The 27,732-nt window shown below is 35.2% G+C and overlaps 1 protein-coding gene across 2 annotated transcripts in view; it reads left to right on the forward strand.

The window, feature by feature from the left end:
- PGAP1 (post-GPI attachment to proteins inositol deacylase 1) overlaps nt 1–27,732 on the forward strand; it is a 78,091-nt gene that overhangs the window by 21,557 nt on the left and 28,802 nt on the right. The window contains exons 5-14 of one of the 2 annotated variants that reach the window (XM_055397827.2): nt 1,075–1,232; nt 4,634–4,686; nt 5,499–5,565; nt 7,097–7,202; nt 7,852–7,907; nt 9,345–9,428; nt 13,169–13,215; nt 13,605–13,656; nt 18,270–18,347; nt 21,895–21,970. In XM_055397827.2, the coding sequence (XP_055253802.1) occupies nt 1,075–1,232; nt 4,634–4,686; nt 5,499–5,565; nt 7,097–7,202; nt 7,852–7,907; nt 9,345–9,428; nt 13,169–13,215; nt 13,605–13,656; nt 18,270–18,347; nt 21,895–21,970 (777 nt within the window). The remainder of the gene's footprint in view (nt 1–1,074; nt 1,233–4,633; nt 4,687–5,498; nt 5,566–7,096; nt 7,203–7,851; nt 7,908–9,344; nt 9,429–13,168; nt 13,216–13,604; nt 13,657–18,269; nt 18,348–21,894; nt 21,971–27,732) is intronic. The other variant, XM_055397828.2, reaches the window with a different exon arrangement.

The following is a 27,732-nucleotide window of genomic DNA, read 5'->3' on the forward strand; positions in this document are numbered from 1 at the left end:
AGTTCAGTCACTCAGTTGTGTCCGATTCTTTGCAACCCCATGAATCACAGCACGCCAGGCCTCCCTGTCCATCACCAACTCCCAGAGTTCACTCAAACTCATGTCCATTGAGTCGGTGATGCCATCCAGCCATCTCATTCCCTGTCGTCCCCTTCTCCTCCTGCCCCCAATCCCTCCCAGCATCAGAGTCTTTTCCAGTGAGTCAACTCGTTGCATGAGGTGGCCAAAGTATTGGAGCTTCAACTTTAGCATCAGTCCTTCCAATGAACACCAAGGTTTGATCACCTTTGAATGGACTGGTTGGATCTCCTTGCAGTCCAAGGGTTCCAAAATGTTAAAAGTGATCAAATGCCAAAATAAAAAATGCATTAAGTTTTGATAATCAGAACTGGAAATGAGAACTCCCTGCCCTGGCCTCAGATTTTTGACACTAAATTTTTCTCATCTTCCATAGATAAAGTGGAAAAATTATCCCCAAGTCCCTTTGAAACTGCTTGTTAAACTAAATGAATAGAATCTTTTAAACATCAGATTTTCTACAGTAGAGAGTCCCAAGAATAATGTGACTGTCATTGCCCTGATAGATGGTACTTTAAGAACTTAAATAGCGCTTAGTGTGGTCACCAGTACTATAGTGGCTGCAGTAAAAAGCTGCTGAGCCCTTATAAACAAGGACACAGCCATGATTAGGAAGATGTACAGCTCCTTAGCGTAGTAAACTTGTATCTTTGGAAGAATTTGGGGTGTTTCTTTCTATATTATGTGGCTTATGAACAAAAAACATCCTTGTGGAACGTAGACCTGTTTGCTATAGACTTGTCAAAGCTAGTAAAATAGGATTGTCTTTTTTCTTTATTGATATGTTTCACTCAGTATTTATACTCTGATGGGGAAAGCAGAATATGTGTAAGGATAACTGATTTTACTGAAAGTAGAGAAATGTGGATGGCATTGTTTATAGACAATTCAGGTGGCTTAAACAGAAATTCAGTTTAATATTAGTATCATAGATAGGTTATTGTTTCAGGGAATGGTTACTAACTTTTAATGTATGTCTTTTTTATTTCCCACCAGATTTTTATATGACTGTAAACAACTATTGGATTTTAAATGCTAGACAGATAAATTTAACCACACTATCTGTAGCTGGAGGATTCCGGGATTACCAAGTTCGTTCAGGACTGACTTTTCTACCAAAATTAAGCCATCATACCAGTGCCTTATCTGTTGTGGTAATCTTTTTTAAAGATTCTACTGAAGTAGTAACATAATGGTCACAATGGGGCATGAAAGGAGAAGTGATATGTGGTTGGTTGGAAATGATTGCTGAGTTGTAGTATACTGTGTGTACATGTGTGCGTGTGTGTGAGAGGAGAGAGATATGAAAAAATGAATATTATTATTTTGGGAAGGCAGAGGCATGGATACTTAAATCCATGGAAAGTGAAAAGAATATTAGAAACTTCATGCAAATCACTCTTACATATGAAGAAGATTGTTTCCTGTTCAAAGTAAGTGCCTATCCATTGATTAGAGTTTTAAGTATAAAAAAGTATGGGCTGATGTCCAAGGGCTCTTTGTGTATCTCAGTGGTATGCTATATACTACCGTAGTAGAAGATCAAACATTTCACATACTCTTGAATTTTATACTTGAATGAAAGTTTACTGGTTTTAAAATTTTTTAAATAGCTTTGATACTTGGTATTAGCTTCCCTGGTGGCACAGACAGTAAAGAATCTGCCTGCCAATGTGGGAGACAGAGGTTCGATCTCTGGGTCGGAAAGATTCCCCTGGAGAAGGAAATGGAAACCCACTCCAGTATTCTTGCCTGGAGAACCCCATGGACAGAGGAGCCTGGTGGGCTATAGTCCATGGGGTTGCAAAGAGTTGGACAGGACTGAGCGTTGATACTTGATAGAGTGTCACAGTATAGGTAGAGTATAGATGGAGACCTGATTAATTAACTTGCTACTTATTCTTCCCTGCTAGCACATCAGGTATTTGATCTTTAACTGGGATACATAGTTTTTGTAAAATAAGTTCGGGTTTCTTTTTAGGACTTACATTATTCTTGTATTTTTAACTTTGAAGTCTTCAGTTAAGAGCTCAACTTTTAAACTCAATATACACATTGTCTCCAAATATAACTCAATTTCTAAAAAGAAAATTCATAGCATTCCTTTTGCTTTTTAGATGATAGTTCTTTGTTTCACAGTTGTTCTCTTCATAGATATGCCTTTGCTCGGCTTAGCGCCTATTGCTCTTCCTTAGATTGCTATTCATTAAGTAAATACTGAATGCTAGGTAGAACAAAAATTATTAGGCTGTTCTGCCCGTATCCACCATTTTCTTACTACTGGAGGAGCTATGATATAGCCATAATAGCTTTGGAACTAATTAGTACTAATTTACTAATTGGTAAACCTTTCTAACCTCATTGTTGGTATGAATCTCGTTTTTTGCTGCTGAAATATTTTGGGCAGATACATTCTAGTTCTCAAAACTCTAAATATGAAGTTCTTAGTGAAAATAGATGTTTTAGTCATATAAAATTGGATATAACTTATTTCCTAGACTTGATCTGGAGCATGATGCTGTATTGATACCCCGTTCTGCAGCTTTTAAAGAATTTGGTTTTTTAAATGGTGTGTGTGCGTGTGCTTTTCTAATCAATTTGTTAACGTATTTTGTTTAAGGCATCTTGTGTATCTGTGTCTTTGATGAAAATATATTTTACTTATTTTGGAACTTAAAGCTGATGTATAATCTGAGTTTTCTTTAGCTTTTAAATATTTCATTATTTAGTTTCTAGCTCCCAAATAATATTTAGTCTTTTATATAGCTACATGTATGTTCTCCTGAAAAAAATTTATTAGGAAGTAATTTTTTAGTTTATCTCAAGACCAGTTAAATGACATTGAACCCATTGGTACTGAAAAACCATTCAAATTAGATTCCTTAGTTATTTTAGTATGTAGACCAAACTTCTGTAATATTCACTATGCAGATAATGGCACTTAAACAGTAGAATTTTACATTTTACTCATTTAACTGCCCTAGGTGTGCATTTAAGTGGTGGGTGGTTTATGAAGGAGGCTCAGTGAGGGACTCAGGCTTCCCCTTCTTGAATGTCTTACCCAAAAGGTTGCTTTAATCATCACTGTTTCAGCCCACAGAAAGGGAGGAGAAAAAGTGTGGAGGGAGAGCAGTCAGGCCTGGCAGTGGCACATATCACTCTTTTTTACATACTGTGAGAGTACTTAGTCACACCTTAGTGTAAAGAGACTGAAATATGCATTCTAGCTAACTGTGTAAAAATGGAAGAAGATTTTGGTGGACATTCAGCAGTTTTTACCACAAAGATTATGAGCAACTACCTTTATTATTTGTGTTGACTTTCCTTTTTTTAGCTCTAACACAGTTGTTAGACTGGATGAAAGTAAATTAGCTTTGTGTCCTAGTTAATAGTAAATGATGTCTACACTGAATTCTTATTTTACTGAGAATCTAATGAAACCTTAGAACCACAGTGAACTCTGGTTGTCTCAATTTTTAAAGTAAGTTGCCAGCAGTAATTCCTAAATAAGATTTCCAATATTTGTAAGTTCACTTAGTAAACTGTAGATTTTCTTTCAACTGTAGAGCCTGGAACCCAAATACACATTGTTATTTGCAGAGTACCAGGGTTACAATGACTCAATGACTTCTTAGAAGTTATAAATACCTTTTTTTTTTTTTTTAATTAAAGAGGCATGTTAGACTTTTAAATTTTCTGGCACATAGCATTGTTAGTTTCCTGTTTTCATTTTGTTTTGACATTTCTAGGGAGAGCATCTCATTGTGTCTTTGACAGTGCAGAGAGAGAGAGGATATGAAAAATAATATTAGATTTACTTAATATTCCCCCATTGTATGTAAGATGCTGTTCATTCATGAGGAGGTCACTACCTTGTATAAAAAAATTCTCTAGTTCTTAGAGGTTACTGGTCATTGTTAGGAAGCCTTCTGAAAATAGTTATATTTTTTACTAGGCTTTTGCCCTTCTGTCTCTAACCAGTAGTATATATTGCTAATCATCTAGAGATTTTTTTTTTTAATGAAAGTCTATACCCCAGTTATAACGTATTTGGTAGTTTTGTGATTAGGCATATTTATTTTGAATAAAGTCTCACCAGGCCTAGGTATCTCTCAGATATATCCTGATTAGAATTAACATCTTAGAATTTATTAAGTGATAGTCTAGTCAGAACTAAAATGACTGAAATATCCATTATAATTTACACATACACTGTGATTTATTAAAAATTCATAAACTCAACCTCTTATTAGAGTAATGAGTTAGACATTAAACTTCAGTAAGTAACCTGTAGATGTTTTAATAATTTTTAAAGAATAATTTAAGCTTGACTAAGTAATAATGACAAAGATAGTTATTTTATGCAGGAAATATTGTAATATTTTGGGGTCAACTTTTTATAAGACATTTTAAAATGTCTGTGCATAATAAAGTAGTGAAACTAATGTTCAGTTCAGTTCACATGTTTCTAAATATTAGCCTATAAGAATTTCAAGCCTGTTGGAGAATAACAAATGTGTTTTTCTTAACTAAGATTTTGTTTCTTTCCTTTTAGAGTTCAGCAGTGCCTAAGACATGGGTCTCAACAGACCACCTCTCCATTGTATGGTAAGTTAATATAACTTATTTTGGCAGTTTGTGGGTCTTTTCTCATGAATGAATTGATTGGTTTGTTATCTTTCTTAGAGCTTTATCTATAAATAAATAAGGGTTTGGGAGAAAGATTAACTTAGGGGGTTAGAACGTCAACCTTTGTTCTTGTCTTGGTTTGACCAAGATGTCCTTGACAACCTATAAAACCATCCCTTGAAGAACCAGTAGCGTTAGTCTCAAATGAAGCTAATGTCAAATGTCAAAATTTTGGGATTTGTCATGGTTGGGCAGAATCAAAGACCCTTGGCCAATCACCAAACTCAGGGACTTGATTACTGCAGCATTGATTATTCTGGAGCAGCACATGGAAAACCAAGTAGCAATATAAATAAATAGATTAAATAAGGGCCAGGAAATACATAAACCCTAGTATCTTATCTCTGTGTCCATTGGCTTAAAGATTCTCTTTTCACCTTCCTCTGGCTGTGCAGTCAGTGGTGTCAGGAACACAACCATTCAGACATGTGAAGATGGGACAGACAATATGCCTGTGTCTGGGGTAGACATGGATATTTAGGGAAGACAGAGCAGCCGGATACTTTTCTACTCTGAAATATCTGGGAAGATTAAATTTACTTTATTTAGATAGGTTTCAACTTTAAGATGTATGCTTAATAATAATGATATGTTAAATAATTTTAGAGTTCACAGCATTAAAGGAAATTTCTATATTCCATTACTTTTTTATGTTTTTTTATCAAATATTTATGTTTGTATCAAAAGTATATTTTTAAAGAAAGTTTCATTTGTAACATTTTATTCTTTAGGTGTAAACAATTGCAATTGACTACAATTCGAGCATTCTTTGATCTTATTGATGCTGATACTAAACAAGTATGTATTTTTAAGCTAAAAGTTACTTCAGTGAAGTAAAACTTTTTGTTAGAGCAGTGAAAATTTTAATACATTTTTTTACTTGGATGATAGTAGAAGCCTATACCTTATATTGACTGTGATTAGTTTCAAATGGAAATATCTTTGTTTATCTGTAATCTTTGATCACTAGTAATAGTTAAGAATGCAGTAAAATTGAAAGAATGAAAGATACCATAAATCTTCCTCAGTTCTTCCCTTTTACTGTTTAACATTTGATGTATGTCCTTCTTTTTGGGGAGTGGAGGAAGAAGGAAATGACAACCCACTCCAGTATTCTTGCCTGGGAAAAATCCCATAGACAGAGGGTCTGGCTTCCCTGGTAGCTCAGATGGTAAAGCCTCTGCCTGCAATGCGGGAGACCTGGGTTGGATCCCTGGGTTGGAAAGATCCCCTGAAGAAGGAAATGGCAACCCACTTGAGTACTCTTGCTTGGAAAATCCCATGGATGGAGGAGCCTGGTAGGCTACAGTCCATGTGGTCACAAAGAGTCGGAAATGACTGAGTGACTTAACTTTCACTTTCTTTGGAGAAAAAAGTTCCTTCTCATTAGCTCTCTAGGTAATGCTTTCCTTTTTATTGTGTCTTAACCTTGCTTCTGTAGCATTTCTCTTAGGAATAAGATAGTGTATTCTTTTCTTTACTCCTTCAGAAAGCTGCACAACTTTATCAGAGAGAATGATTGGTAAAAGAAAGATACAAATTGATCTGTTTTACCACATTTTAAATCACAAGATGCCGTATTTAAGTTAGTATATTAAAATAAATCAGCTTTATAGGTTTAACATGGTTAATATTGCAATTGTATAATCATGGAATGTGAACATTTACAGCTTTTCAACATTGTTTTAATTGTGACTCTTTAGCTATGACCAGTGTGTTTAGGAAAAATCCCATTTCAGCTGATAACAGATGAATTTCAGACAGGTATATACTTTAAAAATGATACATCAAACTAATTTTAACAAATCATATCTTGTTTTCCATTAAATTCTAAGATGAGAAAACCCTAATACTGGCATGTAATAAATTATAATTTTGGATGGGTAAGTGTTTTATAGACACATTTTAAGGGACAAATGAGAAATTTTTGGCTAATACAGTTAAGAGTCAAAACACTGTGAAACTGAGCCTTTTTTTTTTTTCACAAACTCACTATATATGATAGACTAGACTAAATATTCAACAATAAAATGTTAGGATATTTTACTAAACATTGACACCAAAATGTTAGGATATTTTCCTGCTTCTCAAGAAGCATTCAGTTTAGGAAGAAAAACATACACACATACAAGGGAAGTATAACTCAAAGCATAATTAGTCTCACCTTAAGCATGTAGAACAGTGTGTGGACCAGAGTAACAGTTGACTTTATTATTATTGGGACTTCCCTGGTGGCTTGGCTGATAAAGAATCCACACTTGAAACAAAGTTTCATCAGGTCATCACAATGGATATAAAAGAATACAGAATGTATCAATGTTCTTTCTAGATAACTCAAAATCCCAAGAAGAAATTGTCGGTTTTGAATCACCATTTTATAAGACACCCAGCAAAACACTTTGAGGAAAATCCATCAATAATTTCTAACTTAACAGGTTGGTAGTAATAACATTTTAATTTTAGGTATAGTTTTGGATATTATCTTAGGTAAATTCGTCATTAGCAGACAAACTCTTTGTAATGCTTCCACTGTTATAATCCTATTATATTTTATTAATTTCCCTGTGCTGATTTCTTATGAGGTTCTTGACTAAGGGAAAAAATTAAAAAGTGATTTATAACATATTGCTGATAAAAATTTTGTACTGAAGATAATATGACAGTAGCTAAGTTTAAAAGAGTTAATTGCCTGTATTCTTCTGATAGCCACATAAAATCAATTCTACATTATTCTTGACTTAGTTTCTTAGTATCATTCTTTAGTCTTCTGGTTTAATAACATATCTTTTGCTGGTAAATTTTGTTTTTAATATATATGTCATACTCTACTTGGGTTGGAAAATATTTGTTTACTTCTGTTGATACTTCTTAGAGTTACACACCAAATAATTTTTAAATGCTTCACTTGATTTGAGTGCCCCTTGGTGATGAGTATATGGAGAACATCTCCTTGGATTTTATATTTTAAAATAGCCAGTATTCAGGAAGATGCTTTTTTTCAAATCCTGTTATGATTGAGAAGTATTCAGTAACAGAAATCACTTAATATTTTTTAAAAAGCCAAATTAATTTCTTTTACCTTAGGAACATCTATGTGGGTTCCAGTAAAAGTGTCCAAGTGGACATATGTGGCTTACAATGTAAGTATACTACCAATGGATTTTACAATTTTTTTCCAAAATATTTTAGTATTTCTCTTTCAAAGTTAGACTTTTTGAAGAAGATAACCACTTGTCTTTTTCCCATATTGAATCAGTTTAGTAATAATTCCCTAATATCTAGTCAGTGTTCAATTTTCTAGTTTTATCATAACTGTCAAATTTTTTTTATTGTTTCCTTTTTTCCAGTTTGCTTAAATCAGGGTACAAACAAAATCTACATATTATTTGTTGATGTATCTCTTACTCCTCTTTAAATTTCTAATACCTCCTTTACCCCTTTTTTCCTTGCAGTTTATTTGTTGAAAAAAACCGAAAGTCATTTGTCCCAGAGTTTCACAGTCTTGATTTTGCTGATTGCATTCCTGTAGTATCATTCCATATATTCCTTTGCCTACTCCTTCCTGTGACTTGGTAGTTGAGTCTAGTTGCTTCATAAGATTCACATATTTGTTTTGCTTTTCTTTTTACTAGACTCTCTTTTTGTAAGCTGTTACTGATGAAGAAGGTGTAGAGTCACTAATTCATTTATTGCAAAAACAATAAGACTATGGTTTGATTATTCCTTCTTTATTAACTGAGATACTATATAGAAAACTTCTCATCTACTAAATTTATCTAGAGTGGAGCAAATAGATTACGAAGGAAAAAAATGATAATTCTTTGTATCTTTGGATATTATATTTACTGGTTTTCAGAATAGTGAGTTGGCTCACCAACACCCTCCATAGTGATCATAAGATTTTGGTGGGGGGGTGGGTTTTCCTCTAGTGTTATTATGAGCTCAGACATTTTTGTGTTTCTGTCTAAACTAAAATACTAAAATTGTCCCATCTTTGATACTAAAATTGCTATTAAAACTATCCTGTCTTTCACGAGTAGAAGCCATTTCAATGTCGGCTCCTGGGTCTTTTTGATATAGCTGCTCTCTAGTTGTCTTTGATGTTTTCCTCACTCTAGTATGAGATAGTATTTTAGTTCATTGTGTAATATGTCCCATCCCAGACCTTGAATCTGACTTTTTCTCAATGTAGCTCTTCCTAGTTTTTGGTAAACATTATCTAAAAACCATAACTTGGGCACTTACAGGTGTTATGAGTAGTGAGTTATCATTTCTAAGGCCTTTCCAGTGAACAGAGCTAAGAATGTCCGGTCATAAGGCCAAAAACCAAACCCAAACAAAAAAAGTGTGCATTCATACTGATGCTTCCAAGACAAGTTCAGGTGTACAGAGTTTGTACTGTTTTGCATCTATATCTTCTTTTCATTCCTAGAGTAATGGTTCGCAACACCAAGAATGATAGAATTAAGATAATTCGTTAGAATTCATTAGAATGTTTATTACTTTGTCTGAATTTTTGAATTATGAAATTATCTACTCTCACAATAGTTTTATTGTGTTTTCCCTCTTGTTTTTAGGAATCTGATAAGATATATTTTACATTTCCCCTTGCAAATCATAGAAAAATCTACACTCATGTCTATTGTCAGAGTACCATGCTGGTAAGATAATTGGTACACTTTTGTGTAAATTTTAAAGGCTGACTATTGTTTATTTTTAAAATTCAGCTTAATGGATCTCATCTTTAGCTATGAACTATTATTAAACCCATTTAATTGAAAAACGTTTATCTGGGACAGAGAGTATTGATTGAAAAGTACTGATCAAAATGTTTCTGTAACTGGTATACTGTTAGCTTGTACTTTGCCTCTAGCTTAGGTTTTTCACCCTTTCTACCTTAGTTTCATTGTGTTTAGGATGAAGGAATTCAGTTTAGAGTTTCTTTAATTCTAAAATTATGTTTTAATTCTAAAATTATGTTAGTACTTTATAGAATAGATACATTTAAGCAAAACTGTTCTCCGTTTTATACAGTAAATCCTGTTTTTCCATTCACTTCCATACTGAAATTTGGAGTTCGTTTTATACCACATTTTCTCTAAAGTAGTTTAGTAACTTTTTGTTACAGTGTTACCCAGATTTACAGTGTCAGTATGATGATTTTGTTTGTGTATTTCTTTTTAATGAGTACCTGCTGCTGCTAAGTCACTTCAGTCGTGTCCGACCCTGTGTGACCCCATAGACGGAAGCCCACCAGGCTCCCCTGTCCCTGGGATTCTCCAGGCAAGAACACTGGAGTGGGCTGCCATTTTACTATGCTACAAATATGTTAGATGCTTTAGCATCTTATATTAGGACTGTTTAATAATTTATCAACACTTCTTGCTTTCAGAAATTTGTCTCCCGATTTGGGTGCTTTGCTCTCTATTCTGATTTTTTCCCCTCATATCCTAGGATTTACTTTATATTTACATCTTTCAGAATTTAAGTTCCTTCATTTCCCTTTTGTTGGATTATTTGTATTTTTTAGGACTAGGATCTAATATGTCACTTAGTTGGTTGATACTGCCATTTGATATATAGTAAAGTCTTTAGAAGAGTTGGTAGGCAGGCATTGTGGGCTAGATAATAGTGAATACTAATTTTAGTGGATTTGCCACAGTTCTGCATCTCTCAGCCTAAAATTTGGATGAACAGTTTATCCCAAGAGAATCTGGCCCTGAGAGTGATGGCTTAAAACATCCATACTATTCCAAATAAAAATGGCAGTATTATATTGAGAAAAATCTTTGCCAAAGTGCAAATTTATCTGTTCGATTCATTGGAGGATCCCTTTTCTGTAATAAGGTCCATCGATATGTGGAGAATTTTTTAAAATCTTTTCAATTTTTGTCATAGAAGTTTTCAAACATATAAAAGTAGAATATAACTGTTACACAGCTTTAACAGTTATCAACACTGTGCCATTCTAATTTGATTTAATCCTTCCTCACTTTTTTTGACTGACACATTTTTAAGGCAAAATTCAGGTATTTTATAATTTTATCCATACATATTTAAATCTTTCTAACATAAGACTTTTACACATTATTATATCCACCAAAATTAATTACATATTCCTTAATGTCATATGGTATCTAGCCCATGTTCAATTTTCCTTTGTTTATATAAGTTTTAAGTTGGCTTATTTGAATCAAAGTCTAAAAAGTACATACATGGCATTTGATTCATAGATCTTATGTCTCTTTTATAACAGTCCCCTCTTTTTTCCTCCCATGCCATGTATTTGTTTTGGGTTTAGTTGATTGTATTCTTGTGGTATCTTTTAACACATCCATTATGTTTTCTGTAAACTGATAGGTAGGTAGATCTAGAATCTTGAATAAATTTTTTTTTTTTGGTAGGAGTGTTTATAAGTAGAGCTGCATACTTACCACATCGGTAGGTAAGTGGTTGTCCCACTTTGAGTGACAAAAAATCAGTGCACTGATTTGTCAGTAATCTCAGGTCCTACTGGCATGAGCCATTATAAAGTTCCTAGTCAGTCCTTCATCTAATGATTTTAGTATCTGTTGAAGATGTCATTTTTTTTTTTACCATAGATTATTTTTTTAGATTTATACATTTTATGATCAGGTAGCGTTTTCTTTTCTGTATACTTCAGGAGTTAGCAAATCCTGAGTGATTTTTTCTCTGATTTTTAACATAAGCTTTATAATTAGCTGAGGTAAGAGTGTTTACTAGATAATCTGAAATTGTTCTTTTGACACCTTCTAGTTTTTAACAGGGAGAAGGCAATGGCAAGCCACTCCAGTACTCTTGCCTAGAAAACCCCATGGATGGAGGAGCCTGGTAGGCTGCAGTCCATGGGGTCGCTAAGGGTCGGACACGACTGAGCGACTTCACTTTCACTTTTCACTTTCACACATTGGAGAAGGAAATGGCAACCCACTCCAGTGTTCTTGCCTGGAGAATCCCAGGGATGGGGGAGCCTGGTGGGCTTCCGTCTATGGGGTCACACAGAGTCGGACACGACTGAAGTGACTTAGCAGCAGCAGCAGCAGGTTTTAACAACACTGCCTTAGGGTTGGTTTGAATAATACTATATTCAGTCTGTTAGTGACTGAATCAGAATTCCCTAGACACCAAAGTAAGTAGTTTGGAATATTTGCAGTTTTCATTTAAAGGTTATCTTTGATATAGGCTCCTTTAGTAGCTGCGAAAACCGATCGTACAAATGAATTGGATCGAGAGGTTGCTAGGTTTTCTTTGTCTAGGCCCATGCAGTTCTCTTCTGTTGCCTTGTTTTGTAATGTCATGTTTTTGTATTGGGAAGCACAGATAACGGATAAAGAAGCCAGACACATGTTCTGTCAGCAGTGGAGAGTAGAGAAGTACCACATTGTTCTTGTTTTCTTTCAACTTGCTTTCCTATATTCTTGAAAAATCTTAAAATTTTATTTAAACTCCATGAGGGCGGAGACTCAGTCTGCTTGATTCATCATTTTTCTTGAGGGCTTAGCATAATTCCTTGGCTCCAGATTAGATTTTATAAATACTAGTTGAATGAAAGGGTTGATACTTTTATTGCCCTGTCTATATACTAAGGGATACTAAGGGAAAAAGTTATGCTGTCTCAGCAGTGTTTGTTATTCTCTTATGCCCTGGTAGGAGTTCAGTATTATTAGATCTTGGAGCACTGCTCTTACTACTTCATTTAAAGTTGAAGTGACAATCTTTGGTCATACTGCTTTTAAATAACTGAAGCTGAATATGTAATATTGTTAAAATACCATAACCGTCTCTGTAGTATTCCCAATCTGCACTTATAAAGTAACAACTAAGCTTTAGTCTTAAACCCTTGGAATTGTGTTTCAATCCAAGCACAGTCTCAGTTGCATAAAAGTTATCTGTCTAGTAATCAAATGAGAACTCAAACGATAAACTAAAAAGCTATATTAGATTATTATTTTTAATTCCTTGGCTTGACTCTGGCTTTATTCCCCCCTCTTTGTATGAAAGTCCACTTGTAGTTCATTCTTGTTTTTTTGTTAAAATGTAGGTTACTTTCTTTGTAATTTCTATCTAATTAAAATGTGGACATTGCTGAACTCTAAATGTTTGTTCAGAAATTAGACTTGCTTAGCAGTATGCTATGGAAAGATGCTATGGAAAGACCGCATCTCTCGTACTGCAGCTCTAGGTTACTTGCTTACCTGTCTGTATTAACTTTAGACTTCTTTGCCTACCATTGACCTGTTTGACTTTTGAGACTATTTTGAATACATTTCTGATAGCAAGTTATTATCTTATGTTTCATTATACCTACTGACCATATCATAAACAGTGAAATGCTTATTTTATATAATATTGTGTTTTGTTTTGTGTTATTAATCAATAGGATACAAATAGTTGGATTTTTGGCTGCATAAACAGCACTTCTATGTGGTAAGTGTTTTAAACAAAAGGTCTTTTGTTGTTCATTTTCTTAACATAAGATATACTCAAATTACACTTTCAGAATTGCTTCAAATATACTTATTGTCATTTTGCTACCATACTAAATTATAATATTGATTTTAAAATTAAAAATAAATAAAATTAGCATACTAGTAATTTTTGCAAACATTGGTAATTGGTTGCTAAGAAAAACTACTTTCTGTGCCCAAAAGGACTATGTGGATAAAGCATATTGTGTTAGACTTATCAGATTTGACTTCATTAGAAGTGTCTCTGATAGGTCAATGGATGGTTTCTTGTTGTTCTGATGTTTATTTATAATTTATAATACTTTAATATATTTGTCCTTTAATTATATTTTCATATGTATTTCTAAGCCGGCAAGGGGTTGATTTATCATGGAAAGCTGAACTGCTGCCAACAATTAAGGTAAATTATGGCTTTAGAATGTTAATATCCAGGTGAAAAAAATGTTTGAACATATAGGCATATACAGTATGTTATTTGATTAAATTCATCTAGGTAATAAATTTTGAGATTTGCTAATGTACATTTTAGAAATATTTTCTCTAGAAATACACTTAATAAAGAATAGCATGTGTTTTGTTTTTGTTTTTTTTTTAGCTTTCATAGATGAAAACAGGTCATCAGTCCTAAATAAAATTAAATCTATATGTTATAGCATCATAACAAGAGATAGATAAATTTTAAGATTTAATTTGAGAGTTTGTTTAGAATGGTCTGTCTTAAAATACTAAGTTGAGTATACTCAGAATTTGTTTGGGGAAGTAAGCATCACAAAAAGACACAAAACAGATTTCAGTTTCAGTATTATCTGTGGCTAAGCCCTTCAGTAACTATCTACTTTTATCTGAGGTTCCATAGAATTTATTTAATAATTGCTAATGATTTCCTTAAGCAGTTGTGGCAGGTCAGCAGTCTTTACAAAAGGTTAATTTGCATACTCAACAAAATCTGTTGTTGAAAAATAGAACAATTTTAAAATTTGATATTAGAAAATGTCTGTTCTAATTTCCACATTTTATTTATTACACTGATAATCATGTGCCAGAATTGGTAGTTTTAGTCTTCAAATAAATCTATACTTTAAAATATATTGTCAAAAAAATATTGTCATAATGAATACTATATTCATACAGTTGAATGTGAAGTCTTCTGGTTGGCCCTGGTCATCTTCCAACTCCAGTTATTTGTCCTCATGAATATTTGTTTATCTGTATGTATAGTCAAGTCTGTACTATACCAAGGAGAGGAATGATGACAGAATGAATAATTGCAAGTCACTTACACTTGACTTTGGAATGATTGCAGTGATTTATTTTCTGTCTCTTTGGTCAATCTTACTATGTGCATATTTATTCGTGTGGCTTTGCTTTGACATGACAAATAACTGATTTCACTCACAAGAACATTTTTAAGGTCTCTCACTAGTTCTATCCTAACTGTCTACACAGGAGCAAAACAAAAACAAAAGTAATAGGATGTACTTACTAACAAGTCATTCATAAGGTATATTAAATATTTCCTTGAATTTTCAGTTTGTATATCCTCTTCAGTCTGTAATTTAAGAGTTGTGCATGCTAAGTCGCCGACTCCTTGCAACCCTATGGACGATAGCCTGCCAGACTTCTCTATCCATGGGATTTTTTCCAGGCAAGGATACTGGAGTGGGTTGCCATTCCCTTGAGGGATCTTCCTGACTCAGGGATTGAACCTTTGGCTCCTGCATAGCAGACGGATTCTTTACCACTGAGCTACTGTGGAAGTCCAATTTAAGAGTTAGAAAGAAATGATTAAAAACCTGATAAAATGTTATTTTATTACTATTTTTAAAACATTAACTCTTAAATGATAATATTTTTATATTATTTTTTAGTCTCAAAGATTAAACAATGTATTTATCTAGTTTTAGTCCCCTGTGTTATTTTTTTCTAAATGTAAGAAACAGCTGGCTGAGCAGTAGGAGAACAAGTTCTTCCCACTGCTTACTTTTTATAGCAGATGCTATAAGAAAGTACTGGGCGCCATTAAAAGCCTGCTGGATTTGAGGAGAAAAGTGGAAGAGAGAAGTTGGAAAGGAAGGATCATAATCTTCTGCTGTCTTAGTTATTCTCAGTTGAAGATGATTGTAATTATTAAATGCAAATGAACTTTTCCATTATAATGTCACATTTGTGTGTGGTCTGTTCCGTTCCGTCGCTCAGTCGTATCCGACTCTTTGCGACCCCGTGGACTGTAGCCTACCAGGCTTCTCCGTCCATGGGATTCTCCAGGCAAGAATACTGGAGTGGGTTACCTTTTCCTTCTCCAGGGGATCTTCCCGACCCAGGGATCGAACCCGGGTCTCCCGCATTGGAGGCAGATGCTTTAACCTCTGAGCCACCAGGGAAGCCCTTAAAAAGCCCACAAAGTTACTTTGACGTGAAGTTGAAAGATTGAAGTAAAATAATTTTGTGAGTTCTATTCTAATATATATCTTCTCAATAAGGGTGATGTCACATGAGAATCATACCATTTTGAGCACCTCTGCTGACTGAATTGTTAATAAATAGATGGACTCCTCTAGCAAAGCAGTTTAGGGCCTTCAGAGCACCAATCATAGGGAGCTTTTCTGTCATGGTACAGTGAAGAAGTTTCTAAAAACACACAAACAACTGCACACCAAATGGACTTATTGCTAAAAACAAAACAATTACCTTTGGAAAGAAATCTAAGTTATATGAAAAAAGTTACCTTGTCACTGTTTTGCCTAAATTAAACGTAGCCCCACAGCTTTGCCCCACACACAGCAACAGAACTCGAAGGGCTTCTGACATCCAAACACTGGTATTTGATTTTTTATGTGTGTTGCCTTAGCATTAAGGTAATTTTTATTTTTAAAACACTGAAAAATTTTCAAACTTTGTATTAACCTTACCTGTCAATGTAGCGATTTCATAAATAGTATCTTACCAAATTCCTACTGATTTTATAACTATTTGGGAGCTTAACTTTATAAGTAAATGTACTTTGACACTCTGATGTCTTTTTAAAGTATTCTGATCTGAAAAATTGAAAGATTGAAGGCAGGAGGAGAAGGAGACGACAGGATGAGATGGTTGGATGGCATCACGGACTCAGTGGACATGAGTTTAAGTAAATTCCGGGAGTGGTGATGGACAGGGAGGCCTAGCGTGCTGCAGTCCATGGGGTCACAAAGAGTCAGACACGACTGAGCGACTGAACTGACTGACTGACCTGAAAAAAAAATTATTGAGAAATTTCTTGAGCGTTACAAAAGCTCTCAGAGTGGATAGCTGCACAGATAACCATGGTTCTTTCTAATTAATTTATCTTTCATTTGGCCACCTCATGAGAAGAGTTGACTCACTGGAAAAGACTCTGATGCTGGGAAAGGTTGGGAGCGGGAGGACACGGGGACGACAGAGAATGAGATGGCTGGATGGCATCACCGACTCTGTGGACATGAGTTTGAGTGAACTCCGGGAGTTGGTGATGGACAGGGAGGCCTGGTGTGCTGTGATTCATGGGGTCGCGGAGAGTCGGACACGACTGAGCAGCTGAACTGAACTGAACTGAACCATTTGTCTGGTTGGTTTCAGTTGCCTGGAGCTTTGGCTTGTGTGGTCCTTTCGTGTGTGTGTCTCTGTGTGTGCACGTGCTCTGGCTTCCCAGGTGGCACAGTGGTAAAGAATCTGCCTGCAGGGACTGGGTTTGATCCCTGGGTCGGAAGATCCCCTGGAGTAGGAAATGGCAACCCACTGTAGTATTCTTGCCTGGAAAATTCCATGGACAGAGTCTGGCGGGCTACAGTCCATGGGGTTGCAAAGAGTCAGACGTGACTGAGCACACAAGCACGCATGTGTGTGTGCTCGGTTGCTAAGTCGTGTCTGACTCGTTGCGATTGCAGCTTGCCTGGCTCTTCTGTCCATGGAATTTTCCAGGCAAGAATATTGGAGTGAGTTGCCATTTCCTACTCCTGAGAATCTTCCTGACCCAGGGAATTAACTGCATCTCCTGCATCTGACAGACAAATTCTTTACCACTGCGCCACCTGGGAAGCCCCTGTCACCTTTTAATTTACATTAGAATATGTAAGTCAGCTATAGAGACTTTACTTAGTAAGTTGAGATGCAGCCCAGGAATTTAATAAGCACTCCCAGGTGAATCTGGTCAGGTTGTTTGAGGACCACTAGTGATAGTGTAGTCCAGATTGCCCACATGAGTGCTTTTGAAGAACAGTGGAGAATGTTAAGTGCAGAAATTTGTTAATGCATAAGATTGTTACAACATATAACTTACTCCCATTTCACACATTTATTGTCAGAAAGAAAAACTTGAAAACTATGTTTGGTGGCCTAGCTTTTCATTAAATAGACCAGTCTCCTATCTAGTCATTCCTCAAAATATGGACCGTAAGATATGGCCTTAGCTTTGAGAAGAGAAGAGATGCTCATTTGGTGAGGTGTGTTGTTAGACTTGCATAGTTCATTCATGCCACTTACTGAATAAGTTCCAAAGGAGGATGTTCATACATCATTAGCCAGCAACTGTTTATTACGTGGGCTAGATCAGAATCATTTCAGATTAAGTTGCAATTGTTCTGTCATATTGAGCATCCATCAACTGTTGAGTGCTCTTTGTCATATACCACCAAAATCAATGTAAAAATCATACTGTAATATTATACAAAACAAGTAGACAAATTATAAGATACAATATCTGGAAATAATTTTGTAAAATAATTAAATTTAGTGTTACATTTCATTTGTTTTACTTGAAGCGATGTAGTTCAGGGAATATTTTTGGCAGTCCATATTAACATAGTTATTAGAAATTTGCCATTCAGCAGGTCATAGACCTGAAAATGTAAACATTTTGTGAAGTACTGAACATAAAGGTTTGAAGTCAGTTTTTTTGTAACTTACTAAGTAAGAAATGGGTTTGTAATTTATCTTTTAACATGCTTTAAGCTCTGTATATCCTAAATAAAATCAGCTTTTTTTTTCATCTTTTTTTAGTCTCTGACGTTAAGACTTCAAGACTATCCATCTTTGTCTCATCTTGTTGTTTATGTACCATCTATTCATGGAAGTAAGGTAACAAGCAAGAGTCTGTTATCAGAATGTTTCTGGGATACTTATGCTAAATATTTCTGTCATTTTTTGATACATTCTTCAGCATAGCGCTTATCTAAAACATCTAAAATAGTGGCTGGGTTGGTAATCCACCTGACTGTTTAAATCATTGGGATCATTTACTCTGACTTGAACTAAGCAGAATAAATCCAAGTCTCTTTGTTTCAAGTGGAAATTATTTCTACTTTATCAGTCTTTCAAAATATGTTAATTATTGAGTACCCATTTATGTGCAAAAACTCTGTGCCAGGAATCATAGGAGGCGCACAAAAGAGGAGGACATGAACCCTGTTCTCAAAAAGCTTACATACTGTTGGTAGAGGGATAGAAATATATTTGATAGCCAGGGGAAGAGTGAAAATGAAAGAAGCACCCTAAAAAGTATAATACAAATCAGAATATTGTAAATCCTTGAAAAGCGTTAAAGGGGGAGATATTGCTGACTGATGAAATCAGAAAAGACATTAGTTTCAGGTGATATTTAAAATTACCTTAAAGGATAGTTAGTGTTTTTATAGATAGATTGAGTATTCCAGACCTGGGCTATCTACTTTGGGAGCCATTAGCACATGTGACTATTTAAATTTAAATTAATTAAACTTAAATAAAAGTAAAAATTCAGATCCTTAGTTGTATTAGCCATATTCCAGATGCTCAATAGTAACATTATTGCAGAAAGTTTTAATGAACAACACCTTTGAGACACAAATAGTAAAATCAGAACATGGAAGGTGTAGGGTATGTTTGGAAAATAGTGAATAAGTAAATAATTTAAAAGGATAGCTACCATGGATAGAAGAAAAGTAGTGGAAGAAAAGTCTGGAAAAGTAGTTCATGGCCATATTGTGGAAGTCCTTCATTGGAAGATTCAGAAGCCAGAAGGGAACCAAAATATTTTTCACCATGGTAGTAATGGGATCAGAGCTATTTGTTTTGGACAATGAATCTATTTTTGGTATAGTATGGATTAGAAACAAGGCAGACCAGGCCCCTGTTAAGGGGTTTTGCAGGCTTGTAGTCATGCAGTGGGAGTAGAAATAAAAGGATGGTAATTTTTGAGAGAAGTAGGCGGGGAAAGAAGATGGAGGTAAAAGACCCTTGCCGCATTTTACCCAACAAAATTATCCTTCCAACACCTACCCTAAGTATGCCCTGTTTTCCTTTTCTAGACTACTCCAATAACCTCTTACTTAGTCCCACATTTTGGTCTTAAGTTCTTTGAGGAATATTTTACACTGAATTATAATTTATGTCTTTATTGCCATACCATAGTATGAACTTATTGAGAGTAAGGACTAAATGGGTTTTACTCTGCATCCTAAACCTTTAGTGAAGTGAAATCTCTAGTGACCACCATATATACATTCAAAATGTTTCTTGAATAAAGAGTTAATTCGATTTGGGGCCAAAATCACTAGAAATATTTAAAGGAAAAAAGAAAAGGGGATGTAGTTAGGAGTCATCTCAAAGACTGAGTCTCATGAGTACCTTGTAATGGATTCATTGTTTTGTTTTGCTTAGCTCAAGTGAGAGGTAATTCAGCATCTTCAGTACTAAAAGCTCTCTTTAAGGGTTTTTCTTTCAGGTAAGTTGGTTTTGAATGAATTTAACATCTTCCCAAGCAAGGCCTTCTCTGGTTATTCCAAGAAATTAGTGAGCCTTTCTCAAATAGCCAGTCTTAGCAGCCTAATAAATACTTAGTGAACACTTTTTGGAAAGTAACACTGCTGACTCTAGTTGTTGCACACCCAGTCTCACGAGGATAGTAACCTAGGTCTTTCATGATTTCTAGTGTCTGTTTCAACCCATCACTAGAAGGATAAAGTGAAAGGAAGAAAGTGAAGTTGCTCAGTTGTGTCCGACTCTTTGCGACCCCGTGAACTGTAGCCTACCACGTTCCTCCATTCATGGGATTTTCCAGGCAGGAGTACTGGAATGGGTTGCCATTTCCTTCTCCAGGGGATCTTCCAGATCCAGGGATCAAACCTGGGTCTTCCGCATTGTAGGCAGATGCTTTACCATCTGTGCCACCAGGGAGATGATTTAAATAGGCAGTTTAAAAACTTTTTGACTCAACTCATTGTCTTAATATAGTTTTCCAAATGTAAATATGGAATTATCTGCATTTTTTAACGACAGAAAACAAAATTAAGTCCATTAGAAATGTACTTATCTGTATATTTCAGAGACAGACTCATGAATTCTTTCTTGGATAAAGGTTTATTCCGTAAAGAAATGGCCCAATTTTTAAAGTAATAATAAAATTTGTATTATTTTAATTACCTGTTAAAGTGATTAAAAATTTCTTCCTATCTCAGGCAGTGTCTCAACTAAAGAGACACCTATAAAAATATAATAAATAATTGTGCTCCATAAATGATTTCTCTAATCTTATAACGTCTGTTTTCTATAAAGGAAATATCTGACGGTATTCTTTGCCTTCTAATTAAAGAGGGAAAAATAAAAGCAGAGCCCCTTAGTAAATTTTTTTTCTTTTGTTTCCCTATGTGTGTGCATTCTGATAGCATCTTCCCTCATCTGTTTTTCATTTTCAAAAACAATCAAAATTCCACCCAAACAAAATAACACAGCTTAAAATACAGTCCAAGGTGTAGTTACTGGAAAAGCCTAAGATAGACTCCACTGGCTTTTTACTTAACTATGCATTGCAAACTACTTGCTAGCTACAGTTAGGCATCAGATTAATTTCTTCCTCAGCTCATATAGATTAGAGTCATTTAGTTGGATTGTGGAAATAATTCTAATGAAACTGTTCTATTATAGACAGCTGAGAATGAAGATCTTTATGCCACTGTGGAAATGTGATTAGACGAGAAATGTCATTATGGAGATTGCAGTGATGGAGATGTCACATTCTAGGTTTACTTTTTTTGAGATAGCATTTCTTTTTCTTTGTACACAGTGAACCTCTTTTCTATTTACTATAATCACTGTTTAGCCTCATGTAAGATTAGACATAATCTTACATGAATAGCATTAAGCATCTGTAAATGAATGGCAGTATGTCTCCAAAAGCCTTTTGTACTATAATTAGACTGTAGAAACATAATAAATATGGAAATTTTTAAAAGATGGAACAAAATCACATTTTATTTTGACTGAAAGTATTTGGGGATATATTATCTAAATTCCTAATTAATCTTGAATTAACTTTTGCTCTTAATGTTTTTATCCATCTTTTATGGTCCCTCTTCTACAAACACCTAAAACTAACTACAAGAACACTGTGCTGTACATCTGCTCTTATAGGTATGACCCTCTAATAATTTATTAAGATTTTTCACCAAATTTTTTAGCTTAGCATCTCTCATTGAGGAATTCATGCCCCCTAAATATAGCTTGAGAGTTGGACTGTAATAGACAATAGAATACTTTCTTCAAAACTGAAGTTTATAGATTTTTATTTTCTACTCAAATATCAAGTGAAGGTATTTTATTATAAATTTAATTCTATTTTTTCCTAATAAATCAATGTTTTATATTCCAGTTTGTTGTAGATTGTGAATTCTTTAAAAAAGAGACAAGATCCATACAGCTTCCTGTAACTCATCTTTTTTCCTTTGGTAAGTACTTTGATTTTGGAAATTTTTTTTTTTTTTTCAGTTGTTGGCTTCACTGGCTCTTGATTGCTGCATGGGAGTTTCTCTGGTTGCAATGCATGGGCTTCCCATTGTGGCGGCTTCTTTGTGTGGAGTATGTGCTCCAGGTGTGCCGTCTTCAGTAGTTGTGGCTCATGGGCTCTGGAGCATAGACCCAGTAGTTGTAGTACGTGGGCTTAGTTGCTCTGAGGCACGTAGGATCTTCCTGGATCGGGGTCAAACTTGCGTCTCCTGCGTTGGCAGGGAGATTCTTTACCACTGAGCCAACAGGGAAGCTGGATTTTGGAAACCTTAAGAATTGTTTTTCTTTTTGATAGAGTGTTGATTTATTTTGCCAGTTAGTTGTAATAATGCAGAGCCTTGTAACATTTTTTGTGTGTATTTCTAGTATAGTTCTTAGAATAACCATGTGATGTGACTCAGTGGTTTGATTCTTATTAGATCTTCTGCCCGTCTTTTGATTTTTTGTTTTTAATTGAGCTGCAGAGCTGTTTGTATATTTTGGAGATTAATCCTTTGTTAGTTGCTTGGTTGGCAAACATTTTTATCCCATTCTGAGTGGTATCTTTTCATTTTGTTTATGGTTTCCTTTGCTGTGCAAAAGCTTTTAGTTAGGTCCTATTTGTTTATTTTTGTTTTTATTTTCATTACTCTAGGAGGTAGATTAAAAATCTTGCTGCAGCTTATATCAAAGAGTATTCTGCCTAATGTTTTCCCTGAGTTTTATAGTGTCCAGCCTTACTTTTAGGTGTTTAATCCTGTTTGAGGTTTTTTTGCATATAATGTTAGGGGAGTGTTCTGATTTCATTCTTTTACATGTGTTGATATCTGGCCAATTTTTCCAGAATAACTTATTGAAGGGATTGTCTTGTCTCCATTGAATAATCTTGCCTCCTTTTTCATAGATTAAGTGATTATTGGTGTGTGAGTTTATCTCTGGACTTTCTGTCATGTACCATTGATTTATTTTTCTGTTTTTGTGCCAGAACCATACTGTTTTGATTACTGTAGCTGTGTAGTATAGTCTGAGGTCAGAAAGCCTGATTCCCCTAGCTCCCCTTTTCTTTCTCAAGATTGCTTTGGCTATTTGTAGTCGTCTGTGTTTCTACACATACTGTAAAATTTTTTGTTCTATTTCTGAGTAAAATACCATTTGTAATTTATAGGGATTGCATTGAATCCGTAGATTGCTTTGAGTAGTATAGTCATTTTCACAGTATTGATTCTTTCGATCCAAGAATATGCTGTATCTCTCCATCTGTTTGTGTTGTCTTTGATTTCTTTCATTGGTATCTTGTAGTTTTCTGAGTACAGGTCTTTAAGTTCTGTAGATAGATTTATTCCTAAGTGTTATATTCTTTTTGTTGTGATGGTAAATGGGATCTTAGAGGAAATGCTTTCAGTTCTTCATATTTGCTGTGGGTTTGTCATACATGGCCTTTATTCGGTTGAGGTGTGTTCCCTCTATGTCCACTTTCTGGAGAGTTTTTACCATAGATGGATTTTGAATTTTGTCAAAAGCTTTTTCTGTATCTGTTTAGATTATCATATGGTTTTTATTCTTCAATTTGTTAGTATGGTGTACTGCATTGATTAATTAGTCTATGTTGAAATGATCCATTGGTTGTTATTGAGTAGCATATTATTTAGCCTCCATGTGTTTTTATTTCTTTTTTATAGTTGTTTTTTTCCTATATTCTAATATCATAGCATTGTGGTCAGAAAAGATGCTTGATATGATTTCAGTTTTCTTAAATTTACTGAGTCTTGATTTGTGACCAAGATATGATCCATTCTGGAGAATGTCCCATGTGCACTTGAGAAGAAAGGGTATTCTGTTACTTTTGAATGAAATGTTTGTACACATCATCTAAGTCTATCTGGTCTAATGTGTCATTTAATGCCTGTGTTTCCTTGTAATTTCCTGTCTGTCCATTGGTGGTGGTGTTCATGAGTTGCTCATTCATGTCCAGCTCTTTGCAGTCCCATGGACTGCAGCACGCCAGGCTTCCCTTGTCCTTCACCATCTCCTGGAGCTTGCTCAAACTCATGTCCATTGAGCTGGTGATGCTATCCAACCATCTCATCCTCTGTCGTCTCCTTCTCCTGCCTTCAGTCTTTCCCAGCTTCAGGGTCTTTTCTAAGGAGTCAGTTCTTCTCATCAGGTGGCCAAAGTATTAGAGTTTCAGCCTCAGCATCAATCTTTCCAATGAATATTCAGGATTGAGTTCCTTTAGGATGAACTGGTTGGATCTCCTTGCAGTCCAAGAGACTCTCAAGAGTCTTCTCCAACACCACAATTCAAAAGTCCATTGGTCTAAGTGTCTGTTAAAGACCCCCACTGTTATTGTGTTACTATCGATTTCCTCTTTTATGGCTGTTAGCATTTGCCTTATGTAGTGGGATGCTCCTATGTTGAGTGGATAAATATTTACAATTGTTATGTCTCCTTCTTGGATTGATCCCTTGATCATTATGTAGTATCCTTCCTTGTCTCTTGTAACAGTCTTTGTCTGTGTTGGGCCTGTCAACATTTTAATAATAAAAATGTTCTTTCTAAAATCTTTAGGGTGTGAGTCAGACTAAAAATGTTTTTAAGTTAAGTACAATGTTTAGCTTCTGATTTCCTTTTTTGCCATAGTGGAAAGCAAAATTTTAAATTATTTCTTACCTCTTGTTAGAATTTGTAAAACATGAAAAGATAGTCCATCTTTCTTGTGAAGAAGGTTAGCACAATGAATGGTATTTCAAATTAGAGTAAGTAAAGTGTGAAGGACACTTCATATCTAATAGTTTTTCTCCTATTGTTCATTTTGAGTTGCCTTAAATTCAGTGCTGTATTTTAAAATATTGGTTACAACAGGTACTCATTAAAATGGTTTATAGTTGAATGTCTAAGCAGTGTGTCTTAAAAGTGATTTATTAATCACAAATTGATGGTACACCTTCTATTTAAGAAATTTGTTTACATGTTGATCAAATTTCTTATATCTGTTTTCTTAAATTCAATTATTGATCCTCTAAAATAGTTAACAGAATGCAACATTATGAAAAAACTGGTTATATATTTTAGCTGGTGCTAAATGTGCCTGACAGAATCTTAACCTCATATAGTATTTATTTTTTAATTATTAGAATTTTAGTGATATACTTGGTAATTATTTCAAGCCTTTTCTGTCTATTGCACAGTGGTGGTTTGTCCTATTGTTTTCTCTTTTCAAAGAAGCATCTGAACACTTGTATTTGCATATTCTTATCCAAAGGCATTCACATCTAAGTGGGTGTAATTTTTTTAATTGATTAAGATGTTTTTTTAAAAAAGAGAAAATAGCTACCAAGAAAGCGTACCTTTTTGAAATTGGAAATATGTAGTGATTTTTTAAAACACATAAATGTTATTGAAAGTCCTTAAAAAAACTAAAAATAGAGCTACCATATGACCCAGCAATCTCACTCCTGAGCACATTCCTTGTTGTTCAGTCACACAGTCGTGTCTGACTCTTTGCAACCCCAGGGACTGCAGCACGCCTGGCCTTGCTGTCCCTCACCATCCCCCGGAGTCTGCCCAAGTTCATGTCCATTGCATTGGTGATAACACCCAGACAACTTATCTTTTGACACCCTCTTTTTCTGCCCTCAATCATTCCTAGCATCAGGGACTTTGCCAGTGAGTTGGCTGTTCATATCAGGTGACCAAAATACTGGAGCTTCAGCTTCAGCATCAGTCCTTCCAGTGAGTATTCAGGGTTTATTTCCTTTAACATTGACTGGTTTGATCTCCTTGCTTTCCAGGGGGTTCTCAGGAGTCTTCTCCAGCACCACAGTTTGAAGGCATCATTTCTTTGTCACATTGCCTTTTCATGGTCCAGCTCTTACAACTGTATGTAACCACTGGGAAGACCATAGCCTTGACTATATGGACCTTTATTGGCAGAGTGATGTCTCTGCTTTTCAACACAACTGTCTAGGTTTTGTAATAGCTTTCCTGTCAAGAAGCAATCATCTTCTGATTTCATGGCTGCAGTCACCATCTGCAGTGATTTTAGAGCCCAAGAAGAGGAAATCTGTCACTGCTTCCACCTTTTCTACTTCTATTTGCCATGAAGCAATGGGGCCAGATACCATGATCTTAGTTTTTTTAATATTTAGTTTTAAGCTGACTTTTTTCAGTCTCCTTCACACTCATCAAGAGGCTCTTTAGCTCCTCTTTGCTTTCTGCCATTTGAGTGGTATTATCTTTATGTCTGAGGTTGTTGATGTTTTTCTCACATATCTTGATTCTAGCTTGTAATTTATCCAGCCTGGCATATCTCATCTTGTGTTCAGCATATAGGTTAAATAAACAAGATGACAGCAGACAGCCCTGTCGTATTCCTTTCTCGATCTTGAACCAATCAGTTGTTCCATACAGGGTTCTAACTGTTGCATCTTGACCCATATACAGGTTTCTCAGGAGACAGGTAAGGTGGTCTGGTATTCCCATCTCTTTAAGAGCTTTATTCAATTTGTTATGATCCACACAGTCAAAGGCTTTGGCATAGTGGATGAAATGGAGGTAGATGTTTTTCTGGAATTCACTTGCTTTCTCTATGATTCAGTGAATGTTGGCAATTTGATTTCTGGTTCCTCTACCTTCTATAAACCCAGTTTGGACATCTGAAAGTTCTTGGTTCATGTAATGCTGAAGTGTGGCATGCAAGATTTTAAGCATGACCTTGTTACCATGGGAGATATACCCTGAGAAAACCATAATTCAGAGAGGCACATGTACCGCAGTGTTCGTTGCAGCACTGTTTACAATAGCCAGGACTTGGGAGCAGCCTAAATGCCCATCGACGGATAAGTGGATAAAAAGTCTACAAACAGTAAATGCTGGAGAGGGTGTGGAGAAAAGGAAACCCTCTTGCCCTGTTGGTGGGAATGTAAATTGATATCACCACTATGGAAGACAGTATGGAGATTCAGTAAAAAACTAGGAATAAAACCACCATATGACCCAACAGTCCCACTCCTAGGCATATATCCTGAGAAAACCAAAACTGAAAAAGACATTTGTACCCCAGTGTTCATTGTAGCACTATTTACAATAGCTAGAATATGGAAGCAACCTAGATGTCCATTGACGAATGGATGAAGAGGCTGTGGTACATATATACAATGAAATATTACTCAGCCATAAAAAGGAACACATTTGAGTCAGTTCTAGTGAGGTGGGTGAACCTAGAGTCTATTACACAGAGTGAAGTAAGTCAGAAAGAGAAAAAAGATAAATATTGTATACTGAGGCATACATATGGAATCTAGAACGATGGTAGTGATGAATTTATTTGCAGGGCAGCAATGGAGAAACAGACATAAAGAACAGACTTTGGATGCAGGAGGAGGGGGAAGAGAGGGTGAGATGTATGGAGAGAGTAACATGGAAACATATTACCATATGTAAAATAGATACCCAGTGGGAATTTGCTGTATGACTCAGGGAACTCAAACAGGGGCTCTGTATCAACCTAGAGGGGTGGATGCAGAGATGGGAGGGAGGGTTAAAAGGGAGGGGACATATGTATACCTATAGCTGATTCATGTTGATGTTTGATTGACAGAAAACAACAAAAGTCTGTAAAGCAATTATCCTTCAATTAAAAAATAAATTTTAAAAAGATGTGGTACATATACACAATGGAATCCCACATAATACACAATGGAATAATACTCAGCTATAAAAAGGG

The sequence above is a fragment of the Moschus berezovskii genome, chromosome 2, assembly GCF_049115385.1.
Source record: "Moschus berezovskii isolate FMDL1 chromosome 2, NW_MosBer_1.0, whole genome shotgun sequence".
Classification (NCBI taxonomy): domain Eukaryota; kingdom Metazoa; phylum Chordata; class Mammalia; order Artiodactyla; family Moschidae; genus Moschus; species Moschus berezovskii.